The sequence below is a fragment of the Prunus persica genome, chromosome G3 (assembly GCF_000346465.2).
Source record: "Prunus persica cultivar Lovell chromosome G3, Prunus_persica_NCBIv2, whole genome shotgun sequence".
Classification (NCBI taxonomy): Eukaryota; Viridiplantae; Streptophyta; class Magnoliopsida; order Rosales; family Rosaceae; genus Prunus; species Prunus persica.
In genome coordinates this window covers 11,208,288-11,233,209 of record NC_034011.1, presented here as the reverse complement: position 1 = coordinate 11,233,209, position 24,922 = coordinate 11,208,288, and the positions used below count along the sequence as shown (strand labels likewise).

Below are 24,922 nucleotides of genomic sequence, written 5' to 3'. Positions count from 1 at the left end.
CTACTGTTATCTCCATTAATAATTCTGTCAATTTTGATGATGTGATAGTGCTATTTTAGTCTTTTTATCACAAATGATGATGTATCATGTGAATGGCCCACTTTTTTTTTTGTTTAAATTGAATTAAATATAAAATAATGTAATTACTTGTTTAATTAAAAATTATATAGAAAAATTAATAAATAAAAATCTTTCTTTTCTATGCTTTAAAAAATAAATAAAATATTTTAAAAAAACCGTTCCCAGATCAAGATTGTAGTAAATTAACAAAACAAATGAAAAACAAAAGAATAAAAAATTATTTTTTAAAAAAACAGTAAAGCTAAAATAAAAATAAAAATAAAAAAAATAAAGAAAGCAGTGCAGCCCCACCCCTGGTCCAGCAACCACCATCTTCCTTATTGCACCATCCACACCAGCACACCCCCACACTCCACCAAACCATCACCAAGTCAACCACACTCCCCCCGCCCCAAATCATCTAAGCCCCGAGCCACAACACACCAACCCAGCCACCAAACCATCACCCAAGCCATCCACACTCCCCCGACCCCCAATCATTTGAAACCGACACCATACACCGAGCTGCCCCCTGAACTTCCTTGACCCCAAATCCCCCACCCCCAACGAAGAGAGAACATCTGCCATTAAAAAAGTTTTTAATGTTTCAGTTAGTCACTAATTCCTCTATAGGGGAATCACGGCAATTGCAATGGATGCCAAATTCATGGTCATAATCTTTGGGGATTGGGTGGGTATGGCTAGTGGGGGGTGTGGGTGGATGTGGTTGGTGGTGGGTTTGGGTGTTTATGGATGATGGTGCGATGGTTTGTTGCAGAGAAAGGAGAAAGGAGAAAGGAGAAAGGATGATGCCATTTTTGGGGAGGGATCTTTGGCGAGAATTGGATCTGGGTAGGTTTTTAATTTTTTAATTTTTTTATTTTTAAAGAATAGAGAAGCAATATTTTTATTTATTAATTTTGCTATTTTTTAATATAATTTTTTTAATTAAACAAGTAATTACATTTGGTAAAAAGACTAAAATAGCCCTGCCACGTCATCAAAACTAATAGAGTTATTAATGGAGATAACGGTGGGGTAAAGTGGCACACGAAATCACGGTTAAGGGGGTTAAGTGGATTATTTTAACTTGGGTGAGGTAAAGTGAGATTTGACCGAAATTTCAGGAGGCAATATAGTAAATAACCAAGTTTTTATTACTAAAAATCCAAGTATATGGCATGTGCGTGTCACGTGCCATTTTTTGGATGGAAAACTAGATGGCGTTAAGGTCCCTTGTCTAGAAACAGGCATTGAGTGCCAAATAGGACGGTTAGGTTTGGCTGGTTTTTTCTTTTTTGAAATTCGGCAAATAAACCAAATCAGATTAGTTCAACAATTACAACTATTCAATTCCGATCTCTTGGATCACAAGAGTCCAAGAGATTGTGGTCACCCCATCGTTGGATATTAATCCAATGATTTTAAAAAGTTTCTTAAAAGGAGTGTAAAAGTGAGTGAACCGTTGAATTTACATCCAACAGTAAATGACCACAAATCTCTTAAACCCCAATAATCCAAAAGATCAGGACTGTACAACTATTATCCATAAATTATCAATTCACCGAACCAAACCTAATTGACGATATTCAAAAAACCAAAAACGAATTAAAGTACATAATTGTAGGCTACCATGCACCCACATCGCTTTGAATTTCAACCCACTAAAAAAAATCGTAGCCTCTCTCTCTCTCTCTCTCTCTCTCTCTCTCTCTCTCTCTCTCTCTCTCTCTCTCATTTTCATTTTGCGTAGGCTTTTCGTCTTGGTGGCCTTCTTCCTCGTTGATCTCGCCTCTATCCTAGCTCCACCTTGTAGGACTTGCAGCCAACTCAGTCAATGATCACTGCTCCTTCGCCTCATGCCTCATTGAAACCAACCGAACCAAGATGTAAATCTTGGTGGACATACGTGCTTGATGACGTCTCATCTCAGGTCGACGTTGGTCCAACGATCTTTATAGTCAACATGGTCGGTTGGGTGATGAGTTTAAAGGCGAAACTAAGAAAAGGGCTCGTTGTAGCATGGTGCTAAGTTTCTAATTTAAGCTTCAATGTATAAACAAATATATTATAATTAAATATTAGCCCACTAGCACCACACAACACTTTATTTTTTCTCAACCCACACAAAGGAATAAGGCCAAACAAAAGTACCTTTACAGCAAGATTAAAAAAGAGAGGAAAGGAATATGAAACTTCTATTTTTTTTTCCCAACCCATGCATGCTGCTCTTGTTCGGTGGGTTCATCAATTAGGGCAACAATCATTAAAATGTTAGCATATCATTAAACCTCCCAAAAAACAAGAGGGCTTCAAAACAATAAAAAAAATCACGACAACAATAGTAAACCCCAAAAAGAAGAGGGCTTCGAAACAAAGTATTGGTAGGTTTGTCTCTTTCTTCTTATTTAATTCTAAATTTGAATTGTTACTGTTAAATTTTTAAGGTTTGAGAGTTAAATTTTAGGAATTCTTAGAGCAACAAGAAAAGAGACAACAATATTTATATATGCAAGATTTCAATTGATAAATGTTCTATTTCATAGAGTAATTAAGTTGTTATTGTTTATATGCATTGATTATAGATGTATTTTTGGTTCTCACTGTAAGAATATATATATATATATATATGATTGTTGGTGTATAATATTTTTTTTGTTAGGATATAATGTTACATGATGATAATAGACCGGCGAAGAGAGGAAAGACTATTCATTCATTCTTTGGAAAAAGTGGTAATGATAATGAGAATACACCTTCTGCATCTAATCTTGATACTAAGAATACATCTTTTGCATCTAATATTGATACTTCAATTCAATTTGACACTAGTTCTTTAAAACGAGATCCAAGGAAACATATTCCAATTTGTGAACACCCCATTAATCAGTGTGATGAGATTCGAAGGGTTTATGCCAAATTAGGGCCTTATCAACCTAAATTTTTTGAGTATCCAAGGACTTTATTCGGTCAACAAAGACGTCGATTTCAATATTCTTGGTTCTCACAATTTTCATAGTTAGTATTCTCCTATAACATATAAGATATATTGTTTACCATGCTTTGTGTTTGAAAAGAATCCAGGAAAATGGGTCTTCACTAATTACTGAAGGGTTCAATAATTGGAAAAGAGTGAATGATGGAAAGAAATGTGCATTTTTGCAACATGTTAGAGGTCCATCTTCACCACATAATACTTGTGTAAGATGTGATGAAGATTTAATGAAATCATCTCAAAACATTGAGAAAGTTATTTACAAACAACCAAAAGAGCAAATTTGGAAGAATCAGTTACAGCTAAAGGCATGTGCTTTTAGAGGTCATGATGAATCCATAGACTCAATTAATCGAGGAAATTTCATTGAATTGATAAAAAAAATATATAGCACATTGGAATGATAAAGTTGCTGAAGTTATTTTAGAGAATGCCCTAAGAAATGCTAAATATACCTCACTATTTATTCAAAATGAGATTTTGCATATTCTCGCTGACAAAGCGAGAACTAAAATTTGCAAGTAAGTTGGGGAATCGACTTATTGTATTCTTGTTGATGAAGCAATAGATACATCTAAGGGCAAGTGTAGCGCACAAGCCCTGCCAAGGCAACAGGCCCCCGGCCAGCCCAAATCCAACTCCAGCGTAGGAAAATGAGCCCAAGCAAGCCCTGGGTCCCACCAGCCCGGGCAAGCCAACGGGCAGATCTTGCCTGGGCTTTTGTCCGAAGGTGCTGACGTCAGCGTGACGTCACCATTGACAGGCCCCAATGGGAATATGCCACGTGGTGCTTCCTGGATGCTCCGATGCAATTTTTTCCAGAAATCCTACAGCCTTGATTTTTTTGGCTAAAACAATTGCAAAAAAATTCGAAAAAAATACTCAAAAATTCTGAATTTTTTTTATAAATACCTAACAATTTTATTCACTTTCCACACCAAATCTTCAGACAAACCCATCTCCTTCCAATATTTTCACTTTCCACACCAAAATTTCTACTACAAAATTTCATATGTGCAAAAATAAATATGACCACTTACATCAAAGCCGGAGGGTCGTGGCCAAATGTTCGAAGAGGTCAAAATCTTGGCAACGAGTTAAAAAAAATTAATTTCCGTTTTATTCAATTCAATGTCTTTTTATATATATATATATTTTTTTTTCTTGTATTTCCAATTTCATTTTTTTAATAGATTAGTCAAGGCAAAACAAAAATCCTCAAGTGAACAATGCCCGCAGTCCATTCCAGTGGTATGTTCTGTCTGAAATAATGGCACTATTACGTCCTCTGAAGAAAAATACTCCCCCGCGTCGTGATCCGGTGGAACCGCCTCCGCCAATGATTGAGTCGTTCTTATACTTCATTGTCGGACTATGAGGACCGAGAATATTTCAATTGTATGATGAGTGAGTAGGTATTTCAATTGTATGATGAGTGAGATGTGAATTCTACCATAAATATGGACACGTGGCAACTGAAAATTTTATCCGAAAAATGTTATCTGAAATTTTAAGTGAGAATTTTATAATAAATAGTGACATGTGACAACCGAAAATATTATCTAAAAAGCTTATCAAAATTAATGGTTTAAGTATAAAAAATAGAAAATAAAGTAAAATGAATAGTATTTGTCATTGCTCTTGCCCTTTGGGGTGGAACCAAAAAAGGCAAGGTTGACACCATTCACGTGAATAGTGTCTGCCCTTACCTTGCCCTTTCCTTTTGGGGTGGAGGTGCTCTAACAGAGAGCAAATGGTCACTGTTTTAAGATTTGTTGATAGAGATGGTTTTGTATGAGAACTTTTTTTTGAGATTGTGAGGGTTGAAGACACTAGTTCTTCAACACTTAAAAAAGAGATATCTCGAGTCCTAATTAATTGTGATCTCCAAATTGATAAAATGCGAGGTCAAAGATATTATGGTGCTAGCAATATGCTAGGTGCATGGAATGGATTACAAGCATTATTTCTTAGAGATTGCTCTTATGCATATTATGTACATTGTTTTGCTCACAAACTATAGTTAACATTAGTTGCAGCAACAAAAGATGTTACTCTTATTTGGCTATTCTTTTCAACCTTGAATTCTATTATCAATCTTATTACTGCTTCTCCTAAGTGCCATGGCGAGTTACAATCTACTCAAGCAACTGATATTGCACATATGCTGGATATTGGTGAACGTGACATAAGTAGAGGGGCTAATCGAATTGGTACCTTGCTTCGGCTTGGAGCTACTTGTTGGGGTTCTCATTAAGATTCTATTGCGGACTTGGTATATATGTATAATGCATCTTGTTTAGTGGTTGAGACCTTAACTAAGGATGGAGCCACTAACTCTATACGCAAGGAAGCTACTAGTACTTTCAAAGTGATGATATCTTTTAAGTTCATATTTGTCTTGCATTTGTTGGAAAAAATGATGGGAGTTACTAATGGCCTTTGCCGAGCACTACAAAATAAATTTCAAGATATCTTGACTACTATGAATTTAGTTCGTAGTACAAAAGATGTTCTTAAGAAATTAAGATTGAGTGGTTGGGATATTTTCTTTGAGGAAGTGGAATCATTTTGCAAAAAACATGACATTGATATGCCATATATGAATGCTCTTTACAAAATTGGTACACATCGTTCTTGTAAAAAACGTGATGATATTACAATTGAACATCACTACCAGGTTGATTTATTCAATGATACCATAGATTATCAATTGGAAGAGTTAAACACTAGATTCAGTAATGGAACAATAGAACTTCTTACTCTTAGCTCTGCTTTGGACCCTAGCAATGATTTTAAAGCATTTAAAATTGATGATATTTCTAAGCTTGCAGAGAAATTTTATCCAAGAGATTTCACTTCAAAAGACTTACATTTATTGAGGTATCAACTAGAACTTTTTTAGTCTAAAGTACATCTTGATATCTTTCAAAATATGTCTACTCTTTCTGAACTATATCAATGATGAACTCAAACAAATAGAGCACAGACATATTATTTGATTGATATGTTGATTTGTTTAGTGTTAACTCTTCCAGTTTTTAGGGCGACTACAGAACGAACATTTTCAACTATGAAACATATTAAAATTGTACTTCGCAACAAGATGGAGGATGAGTACTTGATAGATTCCCTTATTGTCTACATTAAGAAAGAACTTTCTATGGATATTGATTTAGATTCAATAATCACAGATTTTGAGAAACTCAAATAGCTTAGAGTTCTACTTCACTTGGATGTTTGGCAATATGTGTTTAATTTGATGTTTGACAATGTGTTTAATTTGATGTGTGACCATGTGTTTAATTTGATGTTTTACATATATTATGTACTTCTTTGCATTATATTTGTTCGGTATGTGAATGAACTTGATTGTTTTAAGAACAATAAGTAATATAACATATCTCCCATAAGAAAAACAAAAACAAAAACAGCCCACCCCTACAAAAATTTCTAGTTTCACCCAACACTAAACCAAACGACGTCGTGCCCAACCCTAGTGCAAACAAAATTCTTGTGACTTTGCATCAATTCTTTTTTTAATGAATACGAGCGATATTGAGGGGTGATTGTAATATAGAATCTTGGGTGCAATGGTAACTGCTCTTAACCACTTGAACCACAAATCTCATGACATGCGACTTTACATCATTAACTAAATAAGAGACGAAAAAAATTAAACAATTATGGGCTTTGGGCGATAGAAAACCAATCCCAGCAAATAAAAATGCCAAAACCAGGCCCAAACAAACAGACCAGAAAGTTCATCAACAAGCATCAAACGGACCTATAAGAATGGGAGGTCAGCACCAGCGGCATTCACATGAAATGAAATGCAGCGTCTGAAACTGAAACCCATGCTTTCTCCAACATTACAACGCTCCTTGTGCTCCCATGTCCCTTTCTTATTCTGCCTCAAAATCAACTCCTTTTCTTCTTCTTCTTCTTCTTCTTCTTCCTTGCAATGTTCACCTTGGACAGGTCTGCAAACCTGGAGAGAGTCCCCACTCAATGAGAATCGTTGCTGGGGACCCAAAGGCCCAAAACCTCAGCCGCTGCAGTCACAGCCGTCTTCTCTTAACAGCGATGACTGTCCAATGGTGTCATCAGTTTCCTCTCTTGCAGAGCTTGGTGCTCTGGTTCTCTCCACCAGTGACCCTCTCGCCAAATCCAAGCTTTCCCATCTTGCTTTTTCCAGGTGGCGCCTAGAGAACCTTCCAATTGGCTCGTGTGAACCCCCTCCTCGACCCGCTCGCCCTCTCAAACCTCAACTGGTTTGTTTCTCTGTTCCTTAAAAATACATTTTTTTGGGTATTGCATATTTTTTCATGGAAATTTCCTGTTTCCAGTGTTTTAATTTATATTAATTTTTTCTGAACAAACTATAAAGATGTATACAATGCTTATGCACATCTGTGGGCACTCATTTTTGCCATGTACTATGTGAATTCAGGTTTCCCCGAAAGAAATTCCAGCTCCCAAGAACTCGGGTTTGCCTCTTAATGCTTATATGCTTCATAATCTTGCTCATGTTGAGCTCAATGCGATTGACTTGGCTTGGGATACTGTTGTTCGTTTTTCACCTTTTAGTGAGACTCTAGGGGAGGGATTTTTTGCTGACTTTTCTCATGTCGCTGACGATGAGAGTCGCCATTTTGCTTGGTGTTCTCAGAGACTTGCTGAACTTGGTTTCAAGTGAGGAGAGTAGTTAATTTGGGTACATAATTGGTTGTTGTTTCTTAGGTTGACTTGTAATTTTGCTTTTGTGACAAGTTATGGAGACATGCCTGCTCATAATCTGCTTTGGAGGGAGTGTGAGAAATCATCTGAAAATGTTGCTGCCCGTTTGGCAGTGATCCCTCTAGTCCAGGTAATATCCATAAACCCTATGTTATGTCTAATATTTAAAAAAACAACATTTTTCTCAGCCAATAGATCAGACATAAACAAGCTGAGATGCATGTCATTGCATCTTAGGTATCCATATATAATGTAACTGTTGAGAAAAATGTCCTTATTAAAACTTCTTGAAGAAAAAATATGTTGTTTTTTCCATGCGATAACAATCTGTGACATCCCTCAATACCAATGTTATGTGTTGACTATTGTCTGGTGATTGGCAACATCTCCAATTGCAGTGTTGCATAGTTTAAAATCTTCACATGTGTGCAATGTATATGCAATCAGTTTCTCTTGCTTTGTTGTGTAACATGTTGTTATCTTGTCAGACTATCAATCAGGATAGTTTAATTGGTTAAGTTGTGTCTGAATCTGCAGTCTTGATTTGCTAGACATTCTGGAAAGAGATCATCCTATATATATATATATATAATATGTATGTAGTATTTGAAAACTTTTATTTGAATGTATTTATCGATAATATTCACATGTTTTGTGTATAATTTCTCTCAAAATTATTATGTTCTTCTCCAAATAAAGAGAGCTTTATGACCTTTGTATATATTTGTATGGAATGTTGAGGAAGTGTAAGCCTATACGGTTGATACTACATGGGATCAAGTTGTAAAAGTTCGTGGTTTTTAGAACAATGGCTGCTCCAAAAATTGAAAATAAATAAATTGGAATAATGAATTTTTTGAATCTGTAGAACTTTTGTCAAATTATGGTGAGGTCTAGAGGATTGTTGAGCTAAATTATAGGAAGAAAGCGCGAGAAGCCTAGATTAGTGCTGTAACAGTTGACTGATTTATTATATAAACTCTTCTGCTGCTTGTTCTACCTTTAGCTACTATGACCAAATTTTGGATTTCTAGTGATGCACATCGGACACACAAACAAATGATTTTGTGATAATGTTTGGTGTCGCATAACTGTGTTGCATCTACTTGCCTTTACTGCAGGCAGGATTGGCATTGTCTTGAACTCTTAGTTTTCCTTCAATTAATTTACCTGACACGTACTTCTTGAGGCTATTTTTTAACATTGATAACTCGTTAAGAATGATGGGCATTTGCTTCTTTAAAAGCTAAGATTTTGTGCTGTTTATAATACCAAGAAAAATTGGAGATGGTTGATTGATTGCAAGATAATTTCCTCATCAGTCACTCCATGAACATCTGGATATATAGTTAATTTGAGGATGGATGACTTAAGAAACATTAGTTTTTTCCCCCAACATTTTAGCATGTTGTTATTAACCAATTTAAGGGCAGACTCCTTGGTAAGAAAGGGAAGAAAAGAATGCACACATGTGTACATGTGTTCTGCACACACATTAAAAAAAGGACAAAGAGAAAGCAAGAAAGAAAAGAAAAGAAAAGAATTTAATCTTTGTTTCGTCCAGATTTATTCTCTTTAGCTTATATTTGTTGTAATCCTTGGTTTTAGGAAGCTCGAGGACTAGATGCTGGACCACGACTTGTGCAAAAATTGGTTGGCTTTGGAGATCTCAGGACATCAGACATTGTAGCTAGAATTGCTGATGAAGAAGTTGCACATGTGGCTGTTGGAGTCCATTGGTTTGTTGATGTCTGTCAGAAAATGGATTGTACCCCATCTTCCGCATTTAAAGGTTTGGCTCTCCCTTCATATTTCCTGTGTATATATTCTCATCTATTGTCCTACTACATTCTTAGAGCAAGGTTGATCATTATACGGATTTTTTACAATAACCATGCAGACTTGTTAAAAGAGTATAATGTGGAGTTGAGAGGGCCCTTCAATTATTCTGCTCGTGATGAGGCTGGAATTCCTCGTGATTGGTGGGCAAATTGTATTTCTTGGCAGTTCTTTGGATTGGTATTAATTAGGAAGAGTTTTTGTACAAAATGTCACTATTAATATCAAGTTCAACTTTGTTATATCTTTTTGAAAAATGACTTAAATTCTCGTTCTAGTCTGCATGTGTAAAAATATATGTTCATGGAATCATAACAATTTGCTTCATCTCCTCTACAGGTATGACTTACCTACAAATGACCAGGATAAGAATAAGAAAAAGGATAAAACTGGGAAGCTTACGGAGGTATGTGATCCTAGCATTACATGCTCCGTGGAACTAATTTCAGAACTTTATTATTTATCTTTTATCCTTTGGCAAATGGATACTCTTAACATCTCAACTATCATTCAGGTTTATGATAGGCTTGCTTCCATAATTTCCATAGAGAGTGAGAACTCAAGTTTGAACAGGCCTTAGTTGTTTTGCTTCAGCAAATGTTTTCGTCTCCGAGCAATTGGTATGAAGCATATCCTCGTATATGGTTGCACACTTTCTTTCTTTCATGTGTGTTAGCAAGAAGCATTACAACCCAGTTGCCTATCTTGCTGATTTTTCTTCAGGGCATCACCTAATTTGGCATGTTTAGAGAAGAGAGAAAGCGACATCATACCAGATCTAGAAAAGTGCACATACTTTTGAGTTATTATCTTTACCCTCATCTTCAATTTCTTTCTTTTTCTGCTCAACAGAAAAATTCAAGTACAAAAGCTGTTGTCAAATTCTTGTCTACTTCTGGGTCACAGTTGTAGTTTTTTTTTTCTTTCTTGTTTTTGTTAAGATGCTTCACCATTATAGTTTTTTCTTGTAAATTTTGTACATTCATTTGTTATATGTACGATTATAGAAGTTCTCTCTCCTTTTCTTTTCTGGCATCCAAGCCGGTCAAAGAAATTGGCCAAAATAATGAGAATCGGAATTAAAACGTGGTGGGATGCATAGTGTAGCACATGGCTCACATAGCCATAGGAGATGCAAATATTGCAATCACCTCTCGCATCGCTACCTACACGCGTAGGCGACTTCTCTTCTGAAACTTGCTTTGCACATCTGTTCTTCATTTAATACGACACGCTAAGGAATCATGGGCTCACCGCCACACTAGCTTTGTTGACAAAACATCTCATAAGTCTTTTTCTTTGGCACCACACAAAAATGTCTATTTGAGAATATGAAAAAAGAATATAAAAAAAAGGTCATATAGACATCTATTTAACTACAACCTACTTTTCCAGGTGGCAGCCCATATGGACATCTTTCAGTTCACCTGGCACATCGTCATTGCTGTGAAATTATTTGCTACGTCAAAATACTACGAGCCACAGTAACACGCGGATTCTCTCGCTTTTGATGATTGTAGTCAGGGATAAGGCGCAGTCTCCCCCCCCAATTTGTCGAGGTTCGCATTATTAACTTCATATATCGAAGAAGACGGGATTAAGTTAGTGGAAAAAGAAATTAACTTTTAAATTGATGGTCTTAGATTTAAATTTCATGACACTTTGATAGGGATGATAACATAACGGTTTGGGGTCGAATATGACAATATTATCCTCGTCTCAACTCCTTATATGTGCCCCCGTGCCTCATCCCCAATAATATTTTTCGGGGAATCCTCCTCCTCGTCCTGTCGAGAGGCTTTCTCTCAAACCCGGCTTGAATTCCATATATTTTTTATAAAAAAAATATTTATCCTACATTATAACATTTATTTCAACTTAAACTATCAATCACATTTAATTAACCTATAAAATTCAATAAAACTGCTCACAATCATCTCAATTTAATTTTAGAAAACTAAATAAATATTAAATTATATATTTATTGATTATATTATAATAATACATAGTAATCTTATATGTAAATTATTCTGGTATGGGGATAACAATATCATTCCGGCCTATACCTGATCGGGAATTTTTAAAATTCGGGGATCTTCGTGCCCGGGCCCAATTTTTCCTCAAAATCTTCTCTTGTTAGGGTTGAGGACCCGACAAGGGTATTTTCCATCCTTAGTAATGTGTGTGTGAAAAACTGTTCATCCCCTTATAATTTAGACTATCACTTATATTAAAAAGAAAAAAACTCCATATTTCTTGTTACAAAATATGAGTGGATAATTTTTTTTAAAAACATAATAATAGTCACTCTTTTTATTATTTAAAAATACATGGTTTAGAAAGTAAAACTTTATTCCGAAAGTATATAGGGTAAATGTAAAAGATTCCTGTTAGGAAAAGAAAAGGTAAAAGATTCGATGCTTTAGATATGTTTTTAAATATTTAAATATTTTTTAATTGAAAACCAATACAGATTTTTCGTAATCATGCATATCCCACTGGTTGCGTTGGTAAAAGAAAATAGAAAAGCACAAGAAACTTCCAACAATACAACACACAACGTGTGCCGTCTCCCATTACTTAACAAGTCTCTCTCCATTCTCCTCTCTCAACTCTCAAGCAGTTGCTGCTGAAGAACCAAAATCCCAGAAAAAAAGAAGAAGAAAGAAAGTGAGAGAAAATGTGCTCTTCAGAAGGTGATTGCAGGCCTCTGGGCTTTCTGCTCGGCCTTCCTTTTGCTCTCCTCTCCCTCGTCCTCTCCATCGTCGGCATCGTTATCTGGATCGTCGGGTACAATTCCTTCTGCCTTTCTCAATTCAATTGATTTTCAGGCATATGGGTCATCTGGGCAATCTCTAATTTTCTTGGTTCTTAACTTGTTATGCGGTTTCATTCAATTTGATTATATGGGTTTTTGAAATTATGTGATTTTTATGCAATCTGATAGTTCGTAGTGCCTGGAGCTTGTTGATTTTGAAGTTTGGATCTGATTGGTTTTTTTGTTTTTAATTTTGGGTGGGGGTAATTTTCTTTTTGGGTGTAGATTGTTGCTGACTTGCATATGCCCGTGCTGTTTGTGCGTGACGGTGGTCGTGGAGTTGGCTCTGGAGTTGGTCAAAGCCCCAATTCATGTGATGGAGTGGTTCACTTCTCAAATCCCCTGCTAATCTCATCTCATTCAGATTGTTTAAATTTTTTTATTTTTATTTTTTTTATTTTTAGTTTAGTTTTATCACTGAGTTTGGTGTTTTATATTCATCATCACACTGTGTTTACTGTGTACTGTTTATGTATTCCATGGAGGTGAATATGTAGAATTCTATGTGAATTTGAGTGGAAAAAAACCCATCAAAACCCCACAGCAACTCATCAAAACCCATAAAAAAAATCAGAGTAAAAAAAAAATGATCATCACCATTCTGAAACTTAACCATTATACTCAAAACAGCAATTCAATTCACATTATATTACAATAACATTCAATCCCTAATTCAAAAATCATCAAGTAACTGCCTTGATATCAGTGAAGGATGGCTTTGGTGAGGCTCTGGCTGTTATCTGCCTTTGGGTGGAGGTGCGTGAATGGAGTGGGGTAGCTAGCTGTGTGGGGGAGGTGGGTGGCTGTGGGATTGGTGGGCGTACATTTTTACGGCACATCCACACCTCCAAGGGGATCAAAACCAGCTCTTCCATGGGGATTTTCCAATTTTCAGATCCCCCTTTGCCCCGAGGAATTAGCTGCTGTTCATGTGCTGCAGCCGGCTTTGGGTGGCTGCTGTGAGTTCTTTGTTTTAAAACCAATGCTGTAGAGGTAGCGGTGCCTTTGCGTCTGCCTGCTCTGCCCGTGTCTTAAACCATGGCTGCTGGTTTCATGTTTGCCCTTGTTCTATAATTTGGTCAAACTAATATAATGTGCATAAGAATTCCTTTTATGGTTAAAAAAAACTCATTAACACAACTTTTTCCTGCGAAACTCTTTTTTTCCTTGGAAGCCACAACTGGAAGCGAAAACAAAACTGAAAACAGAGCGAATGGACTACGAAAAACCCATCTTTTGTGTTCTTGATGCTCTAACCTACGTGAGCTTCTGGATTCTCAAAGGATTGCTTGGTAGAGGTTTTCACAGCCCACGCATCCAGAAGAATGGGAAGCTTTTGGACATTTTTCGCATGTTTTCTTTTTTCTTTCTTTAGGTTTAGGTTTTGAGAATCTGAGTTATTTGATAAAGGGTTTGATGCAGGGGAAACAAAAATTCAAAAGAGAATTAGGGAGATGGAGAAAGTAGAAGAGAGGTTGTAAGTGTTTGTTGTGGACTACCAGCATTCTTTTGGCATTGAAGGGTTGCTCTGCTATGTTCTGTTGTTTAGATAGTCCAAATATGATCAGTGGCGAATCTAGGAATATTTCTTCCCCTCCGGGGTCTCAAAAAAATTTAGACAAAAAATACCCGTAAAAATGAAACTCATTAGTATTGTCAACATGATTCATGAAAGAAAGTCTCATTACCATACAAATTTTTCTTAACAGTTTTTGGTTGAAGTATTACCTTTGAGTATGTTTAATTTCTGAGTTGTAACACATACATACCCAAGCTAGTAAGATCATCCTTCACTTGAAATTGAAAGAACTTTTGTCATGATAATTTGTTAAGCTAAAGATAAAAGGGGAATTTACTGATTGGCTTCTCATAAATATATTTTCAATCCCTTCTGCTAGCAAGTATAAAATCCGACTGTCCATTGTATGTTTGGCCCACATACGCTTCTTGTATGTGTGACATTTATTTATTTTTTGTTCAAAGGAGGCAAACTTGCAGATAACAAACAAGAGCTGCTTATGAAACAAAACTTGCTCAAGCCAAATCACAGGATGAAGGTAGTCACTCATGATACAAAAGAGATCAGAAAAACATAAAAAATGGGGCTGGGAATTGAGGTTTGAAATTGAATTTGTTTGTGGGGTTGTCAGGCTGGGAATAGGATCGACATAGTTTTGATCGCTTATTCGGATCGGATGCCTTCATGTTGAGCTTTATATACAATTTCTCTAAATGGAAGTATGGGTAAGTTCTATCAACAATTTGTGTCTAAATGAAAATACTGGAAACTGATGATGATTCCCTTCAATGATACAAAATCTTTTAATTTTTTAGGGTGAATAAAGGGCAACGGAGTTGGTCCCCGGTTGGCCGGCGATAGGTGGGGGTTATTGGCCGGCAGCAGGCATAGTGGCGGCTGGCCGGAAGGTGGATTGCCGGAGGTGGACATGTGGCATAAGAGCATGTACAGCGCCAGGGGTTGGCCCAGGCAAAAGGCAAAAATCAGCCCAAGTCCAGCTCCAGCGCGAGCAATGCAGCCCGGGCAAGCTGCGGGTCCCACGAGCCCGGGCAGGCCCAAGGGCGAAAATTGACTGGGCTCGAGCCCGAGTTCAGCTGACGTCAGCACCAACGGTTACCTGCCACGTGTCGGCACCGGGTGGCTCCGATTGGATTTTTTTTCAGAAATCCTACGGTTTTAAAAAAAATCCGAAAAAATTCGAAAAAATTCTGAAATTTTTTTAAAAAAAATACGAAAAATGTATGTATTTTTTCCCTATAAATACCTAACCATTTTATCTACTTTCAACACCAAATCTTCATACAATTTCTTCTCCATACAATATTTTCTACTCTCCACTCACATAATTCATTTTCCACACCAAATCTCCATACAAACTCATCCCCTTCCAATATTTTTTACTCTATGCTCATATTTTCCACTTTCCACACCAATTCCATACAAACTCTTCTCCTTCCAATATTTTTTACTATCCACTCACATTTTTGTACTACTTTCCATTTGTAGAAAATAAACAAATGGCATCTTCTGTTGAAATCGGAGGCTCGTGGTCAACCCAGGAAGATATTGCGTTGTGCCAGTCTTGGGTGAACGTTAGTCATGAACCTATCACGGGCAATGAGATGAAGTTCCATCATATGTGGAGCAAAATTCATGGAGAATTTTGTCAAAGATCGGGTTCCATTCGGACCGAAATGGCTTTGTCTAGTAGATGGAAAATTCTAAACAAAGAGTTAGGGAAATGGAGAAATGCCTTGACAAAAACAAAGGGGAACATTCGGAGCGGTGCGAATCTTTCCGATGAGGTAAAATATTTTTAATTGCCATTTTAATCAATTTGGGATAACTTTTTTTTATTGCATATTCTATTTCTTTTTTGTTGCACAATGTTTTTTTTATTTTTGTATTTTCTAATTGGCTTTATTTATTTACATAATCAATTTTATTCTTGCATTTCAAAATAGTTTATAATTTCATGCATAATCTTTATTTTTGTTTTTGCATTTTCAATTTGTCTATATTTATTTACATAATCAATTTTATTCTTGCATTTCAAAATAGTTTATAATTTATTGCATTGTATATTTTTTTAATGCACTTCCAATTATTTATTTTGAATAGATCATACAAGCACAAATGTGGTTCGGTGCCACGGGGTAAGGGAAAAAAAGTTTTGTGCATTTCCAATGTTGGGAAATTGTCAAGGATTGTTCCAGATTCAAAATTATTCCTACCGCACCCCCGGTTGTGTTGCATGAGACGCCGCTCCACGAATCGCCATCAACCGATTCGCCATTAGACTCCCCAATGGAAACGGAGTCACCACTCCCACGTCCGCCGAGACCTATTGGGAGAAAGGCGGCAAAGGCCAAGAGAGGGGCCACTTCGAACATTGATTGTGTTCAAATATTCGAGCAAATAGCTAAGAACAACTCTCTAAGATTGGAGAGAGACTTGAGGAGAGATGAAGCGGACAAGGCACGATTGGAAGCCTTTGCAATTGAAAAGCAACATGCAAAAGAAAAAGACGACGATGAAAGAGAGATGAAAATGATGGCCATGGATACGAGCCATATGTCTTCTGAAACAAAGGCCTATTGGAAGCATAAACGAAGGGATGTGATGAGAAGAAAACTTTTCCATGACTACGGACCTAGCAATACGGATTGGCTAAATGATGAAAACCATTAGATTGTATTGTTGTATTTTTTTATAATTGTTGTATTTTTTTTAAATTGTTGTATTATCCTTTAATTTGTTGTATTGTTTCTTTTTTATTCAATCAAAAAAGCATTCTCTAATGTTGTATTATTAAAAATATTTGAGCATTCCTCACAAAGATTAATTAAAAACAAACCTTCATTTATTGCAAACAACACACAAAACAAACCATACATAAAAGCATAATAATAAAAAAGACCTTGCAATAATTCCACAAAACACAACACACAAAAACAAAGCATAATTAAAAACAAAGCATAATTCCAAACAAAGCACGAATCTAGCCTTCATCCATTGTGATTGCCTTTCATCTGCCACAAGTGCTCGATCAAGTCAACTTGACGTCTTTCGTGAACATATGAAGATTGCATTTCTTGATAACGATCAATCATGGGGTTGTTGAATCGACCATCCTGAACTAACGGTTCGGGCTCCATTGGTAGTCCATTTGGTCCCATCGGCCTTTCATATATTCTTGTCAATACCATGTTCATAGGATCGGGTTCAAACACCTCTGGAGCATCGTAGTCATACTCATCCTCCACAATCATGTTGTGGAGGATGATGCAAGTCATCATAATACTCCTCAGCACCTCCTCGTCTAGTATCCGAGCAGCACCCCTGATAATTGCCCAACGAGCTTGCAAGATACCAAAACACCTTTCCACGTCTTTCCTGTAACCTTCTTGAAAGGAAGCAAAGCTTCTTTCCTTCTCGGATTGGGGATTCGGAATTGTTTTCACAAATGTCGTCCACCTAGGATAAATTCCGTCGGCAAGGTAGTACGCACCAGAGTATACGGTATTGTTGATTTGGTATGTGACCTGAGGGGAATGACCTCGCAATACCTCGTCGAACACCGGGGATTGACCAAGGACATTGAGGTCATTCTGAGATCCGGCAACCACAAAAAAGGCATGCCAAACCCAAGTGTCGAATGAAGCTACGGCCTCCAAAATGATACTTTTTTGGCCCTTCCAATTCCCATACTCTCCTTGCCACGTAGTAGGACAATTCTTCCACTGCCAATACATGCAATCGATGCTTCCGATCATTCCTGGGAAACCTCGAGCCTCGCCTTTTTGTAGAAGCCTTTGCAGGTCCCTCGGAGTGGGTTTGCGAAGGTACTCCCTCGTGTACAAATTTTTCACTGCATCACAGAATCTCACCAGGCACTCTAGGATAGTAGATTTTCCCATCCTTGCAATCTCATCCACGTGCTCTGCAGATGCCCCATAAGCAAGCATCTGCAAAGCAGCTGTAAGTTTTTGCTCCGGGATAAGACCTAAAACTCCAACAGCATCATGCTTTTGAATGAAGTATGTGTCGTAATTACAAATATCATGCATGATTTTTTGGAACAAATGTGGCTGCATTCTATATCTCTCTCGAAACTTATGAGCAGGATATAACGAATTTGGGATAAAGTAATCCTCCAAGAGATTCTTACCCCGAGACTCTCTGTGTCTGTCCACATTCGGGGCACGACGACGATGGTGTTGGCTTGATTGATTCATCATACACACCGCCGCTACTTCAAGCATTTCTTCCTCTTCTTCATCGGCGTCCCGATCTTCTTCCTCACGTCTACGCCGGATTTCTTCCCATTCTTTCTGTTGCCTCTCCAACACCCTCCTGAAGTTTGACATTGAGAGTATAATGTGTTTTGTAAAATCTGAGAAATGAAGGAATAAATCAGAGATGGTGTGAGAGGAGTGGTGTTGATGGTGTAGTTATATAGAGGGATTCAGAAGATAGAGATGACACGTGGCACAATTTTAGAGGGTGAAAATCTTATCTGAAATCTGAGATCACTATTTGTAAAAAAAAATCTGAAAATCTTATCAGACATGGGACACGTGGCACAATTTTAGAGGGTGAAAATCTTATCTGAAATATGAGATTATAATTTTTTAAAAATATCTGAAAATCTTATCTGACATGGGACACGTGGCACAATTTTAGAGGGTGAAAATTTTATCGGAAATCTGAGATTATAATTTTTATTAATGAATATCCGAAAATTTTATCTAGAATAAGACACGTGGCAACCGAGATTCACATCCGAAAATCTTATCCGAAAATTTAATTACAAAAGATTATCAAAATTAATGATTTAAAGTATAAAAAAATAGGAAATAAAGTACAATGAATAGTAATTGCCCTAGATTTGCCCTAGACTTTGCCCTTGTGGGTGGAACCACAAATGGCAAGGCTGACACTATTCATGTGAATAGTGTCAGCCCTTGCTTGCCCTTGCCTTAGACTTTGCCCTAAGGGGTGGAGTTGCTCTAATGTGCTTTCCTTAGAAGAAGTGGCATTGTGTGTAATTTTGATGTAATTTTGAAGTGGCATTGTAATTTTCATCAAGCGATTTTGGAACGGTTTGTGTGCTGTTGTTGGAGAGTTTAGAAGCTCCGCAATGATGTGCTCTACGGAAAGGAAGTTCATGGGCTTACTGAGGTCGTTGAATGGACCATGGAGTTTTTGGAGCAGTTCAAAATTCATAATGCTCACACTAAGCCAGCAAGGGTGCCACATTTTATTAGGTATTAAACCTCATTCTTCTCTTTTGTTATTGAGTTGTGATGGAGCTCTTGGAAAAGAAGGTTGTAATTGAGGGGTTGGTGGTGTCTTAAGGGACTCTGAGGGTAATTTTATTTTGGGGTTTGCAGATAAGGTTCCAGCAGGTTTGGATGTTTTGGCTACTGAATGTGTTGATATACACAAGGTTTGATGAAGGCTGTCGAGTTGGGACTATCTAGTTTTTTGGTAGCATCCGACTTGCAAGAAATGGTGGCTTTACTGAAGGGTGATGGTGAGCTATGGAGTAATTTGGGAAATATTGTGGACGACACTAGAAGGTTGATGGTGCAGTTGCGTATTGTTGATGTTTGTTTTCAACCGCGATTGGGGAATTGAGTAGCCCATTCTATGGCGCAATTTGGATTGCGAGAACAACGTCCATCTTTCTAGGATGGTTTAGCTCCTTACTAGCTAGTATCAATGTTGGTAATAGACATGGAGGGTGGGTAGTTTTATTACTTTCGGATGTTGTGGTACTCTTTTTTTCTTGATCGGATTTCCTCTATTGGGGGTTTTTTATGACAAGGTTTTAATGATGCCATTTCTTTTTTGCATCCTGTTTTGTTTGCAAATTGTACCTTTGTTGGTTGGAATGAAAGTTTCTTACTCTTTGATTTTTTTTTTTTAAAAAAAAAATGAAAGCTTCCTAAATTTTATACCCTAATTGCCAATTGATGATAATATATGCGAAATTATGGTTTGTTTTATTGGATGAGATTTGTGTTTTGATTAAAGTTTATTGATAGCATTTTTTTTTCATTAATTGATTAAGGCTTATGTTTTAATTAATTGATTTTAGGATTTTGTGTTTTGATCAATTGATTAGGAATGAAAGTGCTATTTTTAATTTTTCAATGTTATTTTCTTCTATAAAAATGTCTGAATTTTTACAATGTGACTCATGATGGCCTAAGAATTTGATCGGCTTCATATGACAGCATTTGAGATTTGACATGGTAGAGCGCGACGCAGGTAGTAAATTGATTGAGGGGAGAGATCTTGAAGGGGATTTGGTGGTTTGGGAAGTATTTATTCAAATATTTTCTTGTGGAATGTTAGTAATCTTCTCTCTAACTTCTCTTTTGGATCTTCTCCATTCTTCTCATGATAAGTGTCACTTTCCTTACACTTAAAACAATGTCATTAATGCATCACACAACTAGTTTTTGTTTTCCAAATTTACCTTTATTGAATGTATTAACTCTTTTTTAAAAACAAGCTAATTTTTTTTACAACTTTCTCACTACCTTGTTAAAAAATTAAATAAAAAAATAAAAATTGAAAGTTAAATTTTTTTTTTTCCCAATGATGATATCACTTTCATGATAAGAATGTCTAAAAAAGAGGTTCCTAACATTCCTATATTTCCTTTGGTATAAAGGGAGGACCGCCCAACAAAATGAATATTCTCTGGTATAAAGGTGGGACGGTCCAACAAAATGTATATCTTTGGGTTTTTGGGTATATCTTCGGGATAACCAGAACATCCAATCCGACAATAACTCTCTCCGTACTGTGGCTTCCAAGGAAACTTGATTGACACGACAAATCGTTCAAATTCAGACGAAAAATAAAATATCGTTCAAATTTACCATCAGTCGTTTCATTTCACCAGGGATAAGATATGCACAATTTGAGGAGAGAGAGAGAGAGAGAGTCCTGCAATTTGACCGCCCTGCTACCAAAACACTAGTAAATATAGTAGCAGTAGTGTTTTTTCCTCTAGAGAAAGAAAGTGAGCGAAAACAAGTAAGAAAGTGATGGTGAAGCGGAGGAGGAGGAGCGAAGCGCATCTGAGCAAGGATTAGAAGGTCGAAGTTTGTAGCAACGAAGAGGGTTAACTTACAGAGGTGCATGGTTCCCAGCCTTCTTCATTTTCTTCTTTGTTGAGGGATCTGAGGGTCTGCAGTACGAGACTCTGGCCTCGGACGATGACCCAAACAAGCCACATATTGAGCTCGTTCACGCGCGCTCCATCCGCCCAGTGCCTCCTCCTACTGACAATCCTGACCAGCCCTTTGAGCCTGCCGACGTCATAGACGCCTCTTACATTGATGTTTGGTGGGTCGGGGTTGTAATGAGGTGTGAGGATGACAAGTCTGATCTGCTTGAGTTAAAGCGCTCTGAGCTGCGCCCTCATTGGGATTTTCTCAAAGGCAAATGGGCTCGACCCCGGAAGAAGGTACTAGTGGGTTCTACATTTTAATAATTGTTATGCTTGTGGGTTTGTTTTTTTAATACAGGATTTGTACTTGGTTTATGCTTGCAAGTTACATGGGCTTTCTTTTGTTTATTTATGAATTTTCTTTGGATCTTGACCATTGGTTTTCATGATTTAAGAACATGGAGGTTGTTTATTGTACATTGGCCTGGTCCTTGTTCTGCTTTTAGATTCTTCTTTTTTTCCTTAAAAAGATTTCTATTTTCCTGAAAAGATAAATCTTTTTATGTTGTTGCACTCAAAGGATCTTTCTTTCATGTCTTCTCTTTGTGTTTTGTATCTCAAATTAGGATCTTGTGATTTTATAGAGTTTTAAATTTGGATTTATTGAGGTCTTTACTTATATGTTTGCAAGTTCATGCCTTTCCAGTTCATTTGCAATTTTGAGGGACGATAGAAATTGCTTCTAATTCTAATAGAAAGAAAACTGATATTTCTCACTAATTGTTCAAAGAGGATGGTGGGATCAGTTTTCAGCCCTGGGACAGCAGTGGAATTGAATCTCAGCAAAGAACATATATTCGGTGCTTGGCTCCCAGCAATTTATCTTGGCGAACTAGGGGACAACTCTACAATGGTCATATCAAACAAAGGCTAGCGGTATAAGACCTTCTCCGGCCTGGGAAAAGTAGCGAACTCTAGAAGCTAGGGCTTTGTTCGCCTTTGGACACGAACACTATTCCGTTCTCAGCGGAAACCCGCCATAGAGATTGAACGTCGACTTATCTTATTGCCGTTCAACAGTAGCAGAATCTACACTTGGTAAAACCAAAAGTTAGTGTGTTTCTTTAATGGCAAAATCATTGTTTCTTAATTATGTTTCAACATCTCTATTTACTGAGCCTTCCAAATTCATTTTCCTAAACATCCATCCAAATGTTGTAGTTGACTTGTATATTTTTCATCACAAAAAAAATATAGAACACCAATAAAAAACATATTAGGGAAGAAGAGGCTAGGAGCCATCAAATTAAATTGCACATGAGTTCCTCTTATTCTTTTTACATAAACGAAAGGTTTTTCCTGGTTGTGATGTACCATACAATTCTCATTCACAACTTGAGTCTTAGTCAATTCAACTTGAGCAACAACTACAGTTCCAAAACGACATCGATATATCCTTGAAATATCCCTAAATTGAAGGCCCAATAATATCTATATTGCAGATATTTTCATCCTTGGTGTGAGGGAGCTACAATTAAATCCCTTAATATGTTTCTATTGTTAAAATTAGTCTATAAGAAATGTACAACATATTGGTAGGTGAATAGGAAATAAAAGGGATTTACATATCCTTCTCACTATTTTCCCTGTTGGTAGTTATTGTTTAATCCTATTTATTGTTATCCAGTATAGTGCAAAATTCATACCTTTCTTAAAATTACAGGTTATGAAGATGCAATGGTCGAAGCAGAAATTGAAGATTCTGCAATGGATATTGAGACGATAATAGAGGGCTCAAGTAAGCTATTGTGAAAGTTTTCAAAGCATTGTTTTGGTTATGGTTCGTTTGATTAACATCAAGGTTTCTTTTTGGTAACCCTGCTGGGATTTCCAACAAACAAAATGAGGTCGGTGGAAGACAGGTTGAAACTGGTGTAACGGGTGAGACTGAGCAACAAGACAGTCCACTTTGCTGTTCTGAAATGTTCTCCAGTTGGGAAAAAAATTGAAACCATGGATGTATAAAAAGATGTTAGACTTACTAGGGATATGCTTGTCCTTTTTCTTGTTTTTTCCTCTTTCGAAGCACTTGCTTATCCTATTCACTTTTATATCTTGTGTTGTCTAAAATTTCATCTTTCTTAAATTTGCAGGTTCTGAAGAAATGACGAGAGAGACAGAAACTGTGGATTCTGCAATGGATTACTTGACAAAAGAAGTTCAGGTGGCTGTGACTGGAATATCTGCAACGGCATCCGCCCATGATCAACCTTTATCACTGTGCATAGATGAAATGCATTCTGTAAAAGCCATAGAGTGCTCAAGTAAGCTATTGTGAAAATTTTCAATGGATTCCTTTGGCTGTAGTTAGTTTGACTAAGATCATGATTGTGTTCTCTAGGTAACCCTGCTGGGACTGCCAAGCAACAAAATGAGGATGGAGGAACACAAGTTGGGCAACCACATTTGCCTTTTGTGAGAAATTTTCCATTATGGGAAAATATTGAATCCATGGATGTATTCAAAAGATTTCCGCAAAAGCCACATTTTCATCCACTATTGAAGTGTAAAGAGGTCTGTCGTGAAGGATCAGCCCTTGGAAAGATGGTAAACTTTGCCTTTATGGTGGAGAAGACTTCCAAGTTGCAAGTTTTGGCAATCCTAGAGACTTATTTGATAGCATTTTGGAGGCACTAGCTGACTTGGAAATGTTGGGCTTTGATGTCACGGCAGTATGGGATTGTCTGAAGGAATTGCTTGAAATTAAAGTTAAGTTGGGGCAGCTTCAGAACCGATCACAAGAAGTTGACATTCAGATCACAGCGTATGCTCATGACAGAACCAGAAACAATGAAACAATCAGTCGGATTGATAAGGATATTAAGGACTTGCAGGAAAAACGGGCGATGCTGATGTCAATTGATGCGGCCAAAGGTTCTGAAATTTGCAAGTTGCAATCAAAAGCAAATGCTATAACTGAAGGCATTCAGAGCATCCATTGTGATTTTGAGAAATTAGATGTTGCAGCATGGTGATTCTTATGATTATGATGGATGACTCTTTAGATTACCACTGTTTTTGCTAACCTTTGCAGCATTGTGATGGATGACCCTTCAGATTACCCTTTTGAATGTAGTAATTGAAGTGATACCAAACTGTTATGTAGTGCTATTTTGTTATAACAGCCATTAGCCCTAGATGTTGGTAACAATTATCTGTACTGCTATAAAACTTACCTGAAGCTACTTCTGATCAGCAATCCACCTCTGTATCCCAGGCCACTTAATATGCTGCCAGTTGTAAGTAAATTTGATTTGCTTTTCTTGTTCCTTTCTGTACTATATACCTTGATCTACTTTGCCTCTTTGAACTTGGGTTTTGATATAAACGGCAAACATCTTTATTAACTTAAGAACTTAATATTATTGGTTTTATCTGAAAAATGTTCATCAAACGTTACTTTCTAACTCATAAATTTAAAAGAAGTTGGGTTAATTTTAATTTAGGATCCTGAGTTTTTCACTAAATAGCATGGTAATACGGTGTTTTCAATTTGAATTGTCATTAGACTGATTATCAAGAAGAATTAATTGATGACGAATCTAACTAGGAACCCACCTGTGGTTTTTTTCATTCTTGTTTTCGAATTATTAGATTGACCCCTTCAAGTTCAACCCTTTCCCTTTCAATTCTCGTGCAAGTGTTCTTTTTTATGCTATCAGCTATTCAGCGTCTTTGTAGCAGTTTTATTTCTTGTTC

General features: G+C 36.9%; 2 protein-coding genes and 1 pseudogene across 7 annotated transcripts; all 3 read left to right on the top strand.

Annotated features, from left to right (window-relative positions):
- Window positions 6,860-10,719, top strand: LOC18779715 (uncharacterized protein HI_0077). 5 transcript variants are annotated; one of them, XM_020561118.1, is made up of 8 exons: window positions 6,865-7,329; window positions 7,509-7,750; window positions 7,829-7,925; window positions 9,404-9,587; window positions 9,696-9,777; window positions 9,974-10,040; window positions 10,149-10,254; window positions 10,358-10,663. In XM_020561118.1, the coding sequence occupies exons 1-7, from the start codon at window positions 6,889-6,891 to the stop codon at window positions 10,212-10,214; spliced, it is 1,179 nt and encodes a 392-aa protein (XP_020416707.1). In that variant the 5' UTR covers window positions 6,865-6,888; the 3' UTR covers window positions 10,215-10,254; window positions 10,358-10,663. The 5 variants fall into 5 exon arrangements, 3 of the variants coding, with proteins under 3 accessions (XP_007211493.1, XP_020416708.1, XP_020416707.1); XR_002270991.1 differs by lacking the exon at window positions 10,358-10,663 and having other exon boundaries at window positions 6,861-7,329; window positions 9,696-9,814; window positions 10,149-10,171; XR_002270992.1 differs by lacking the exon at window positions 9,696-9,777 and having other exon boundaries at window positions 6,863-7,329.
- On the top strand, window positions 12,101-14,801 carry LOC18778294. Of its 2 annotated transcripts, XR_002270545.1 has the most exons (3): window positions 12,101-12,424; window positions 12,678-14,696; window positions 14,787-14,801. XR_002270545.1 is itself a non-coding variant. In XM_007213069.2 (2 exons), exons 1-2 carry the CDS (start codon window positions 12,315-12,317, stop codon window positions 12,799-12,801), a joined length of 234 nt encoding a protein of 77 aa, XP_007213131.1. In that variant the 5' UTR covers window positions 12,173-12,314; the 3' UTR covers window positions 12,802-12,978. The 2 variants fall into 2 exon arrangements, 1 of the variants encoding a protein (XP_007213131.1); XM_007213069.2 differs by lacking the exon at window positions 14,787-14,801 and having other exon boundaries at window positions 12,173-12,424; window positions 12,678-12,978.
- Window positions 20,866-24,601, top strand: LOC18779881 (annotated as a pseudogene).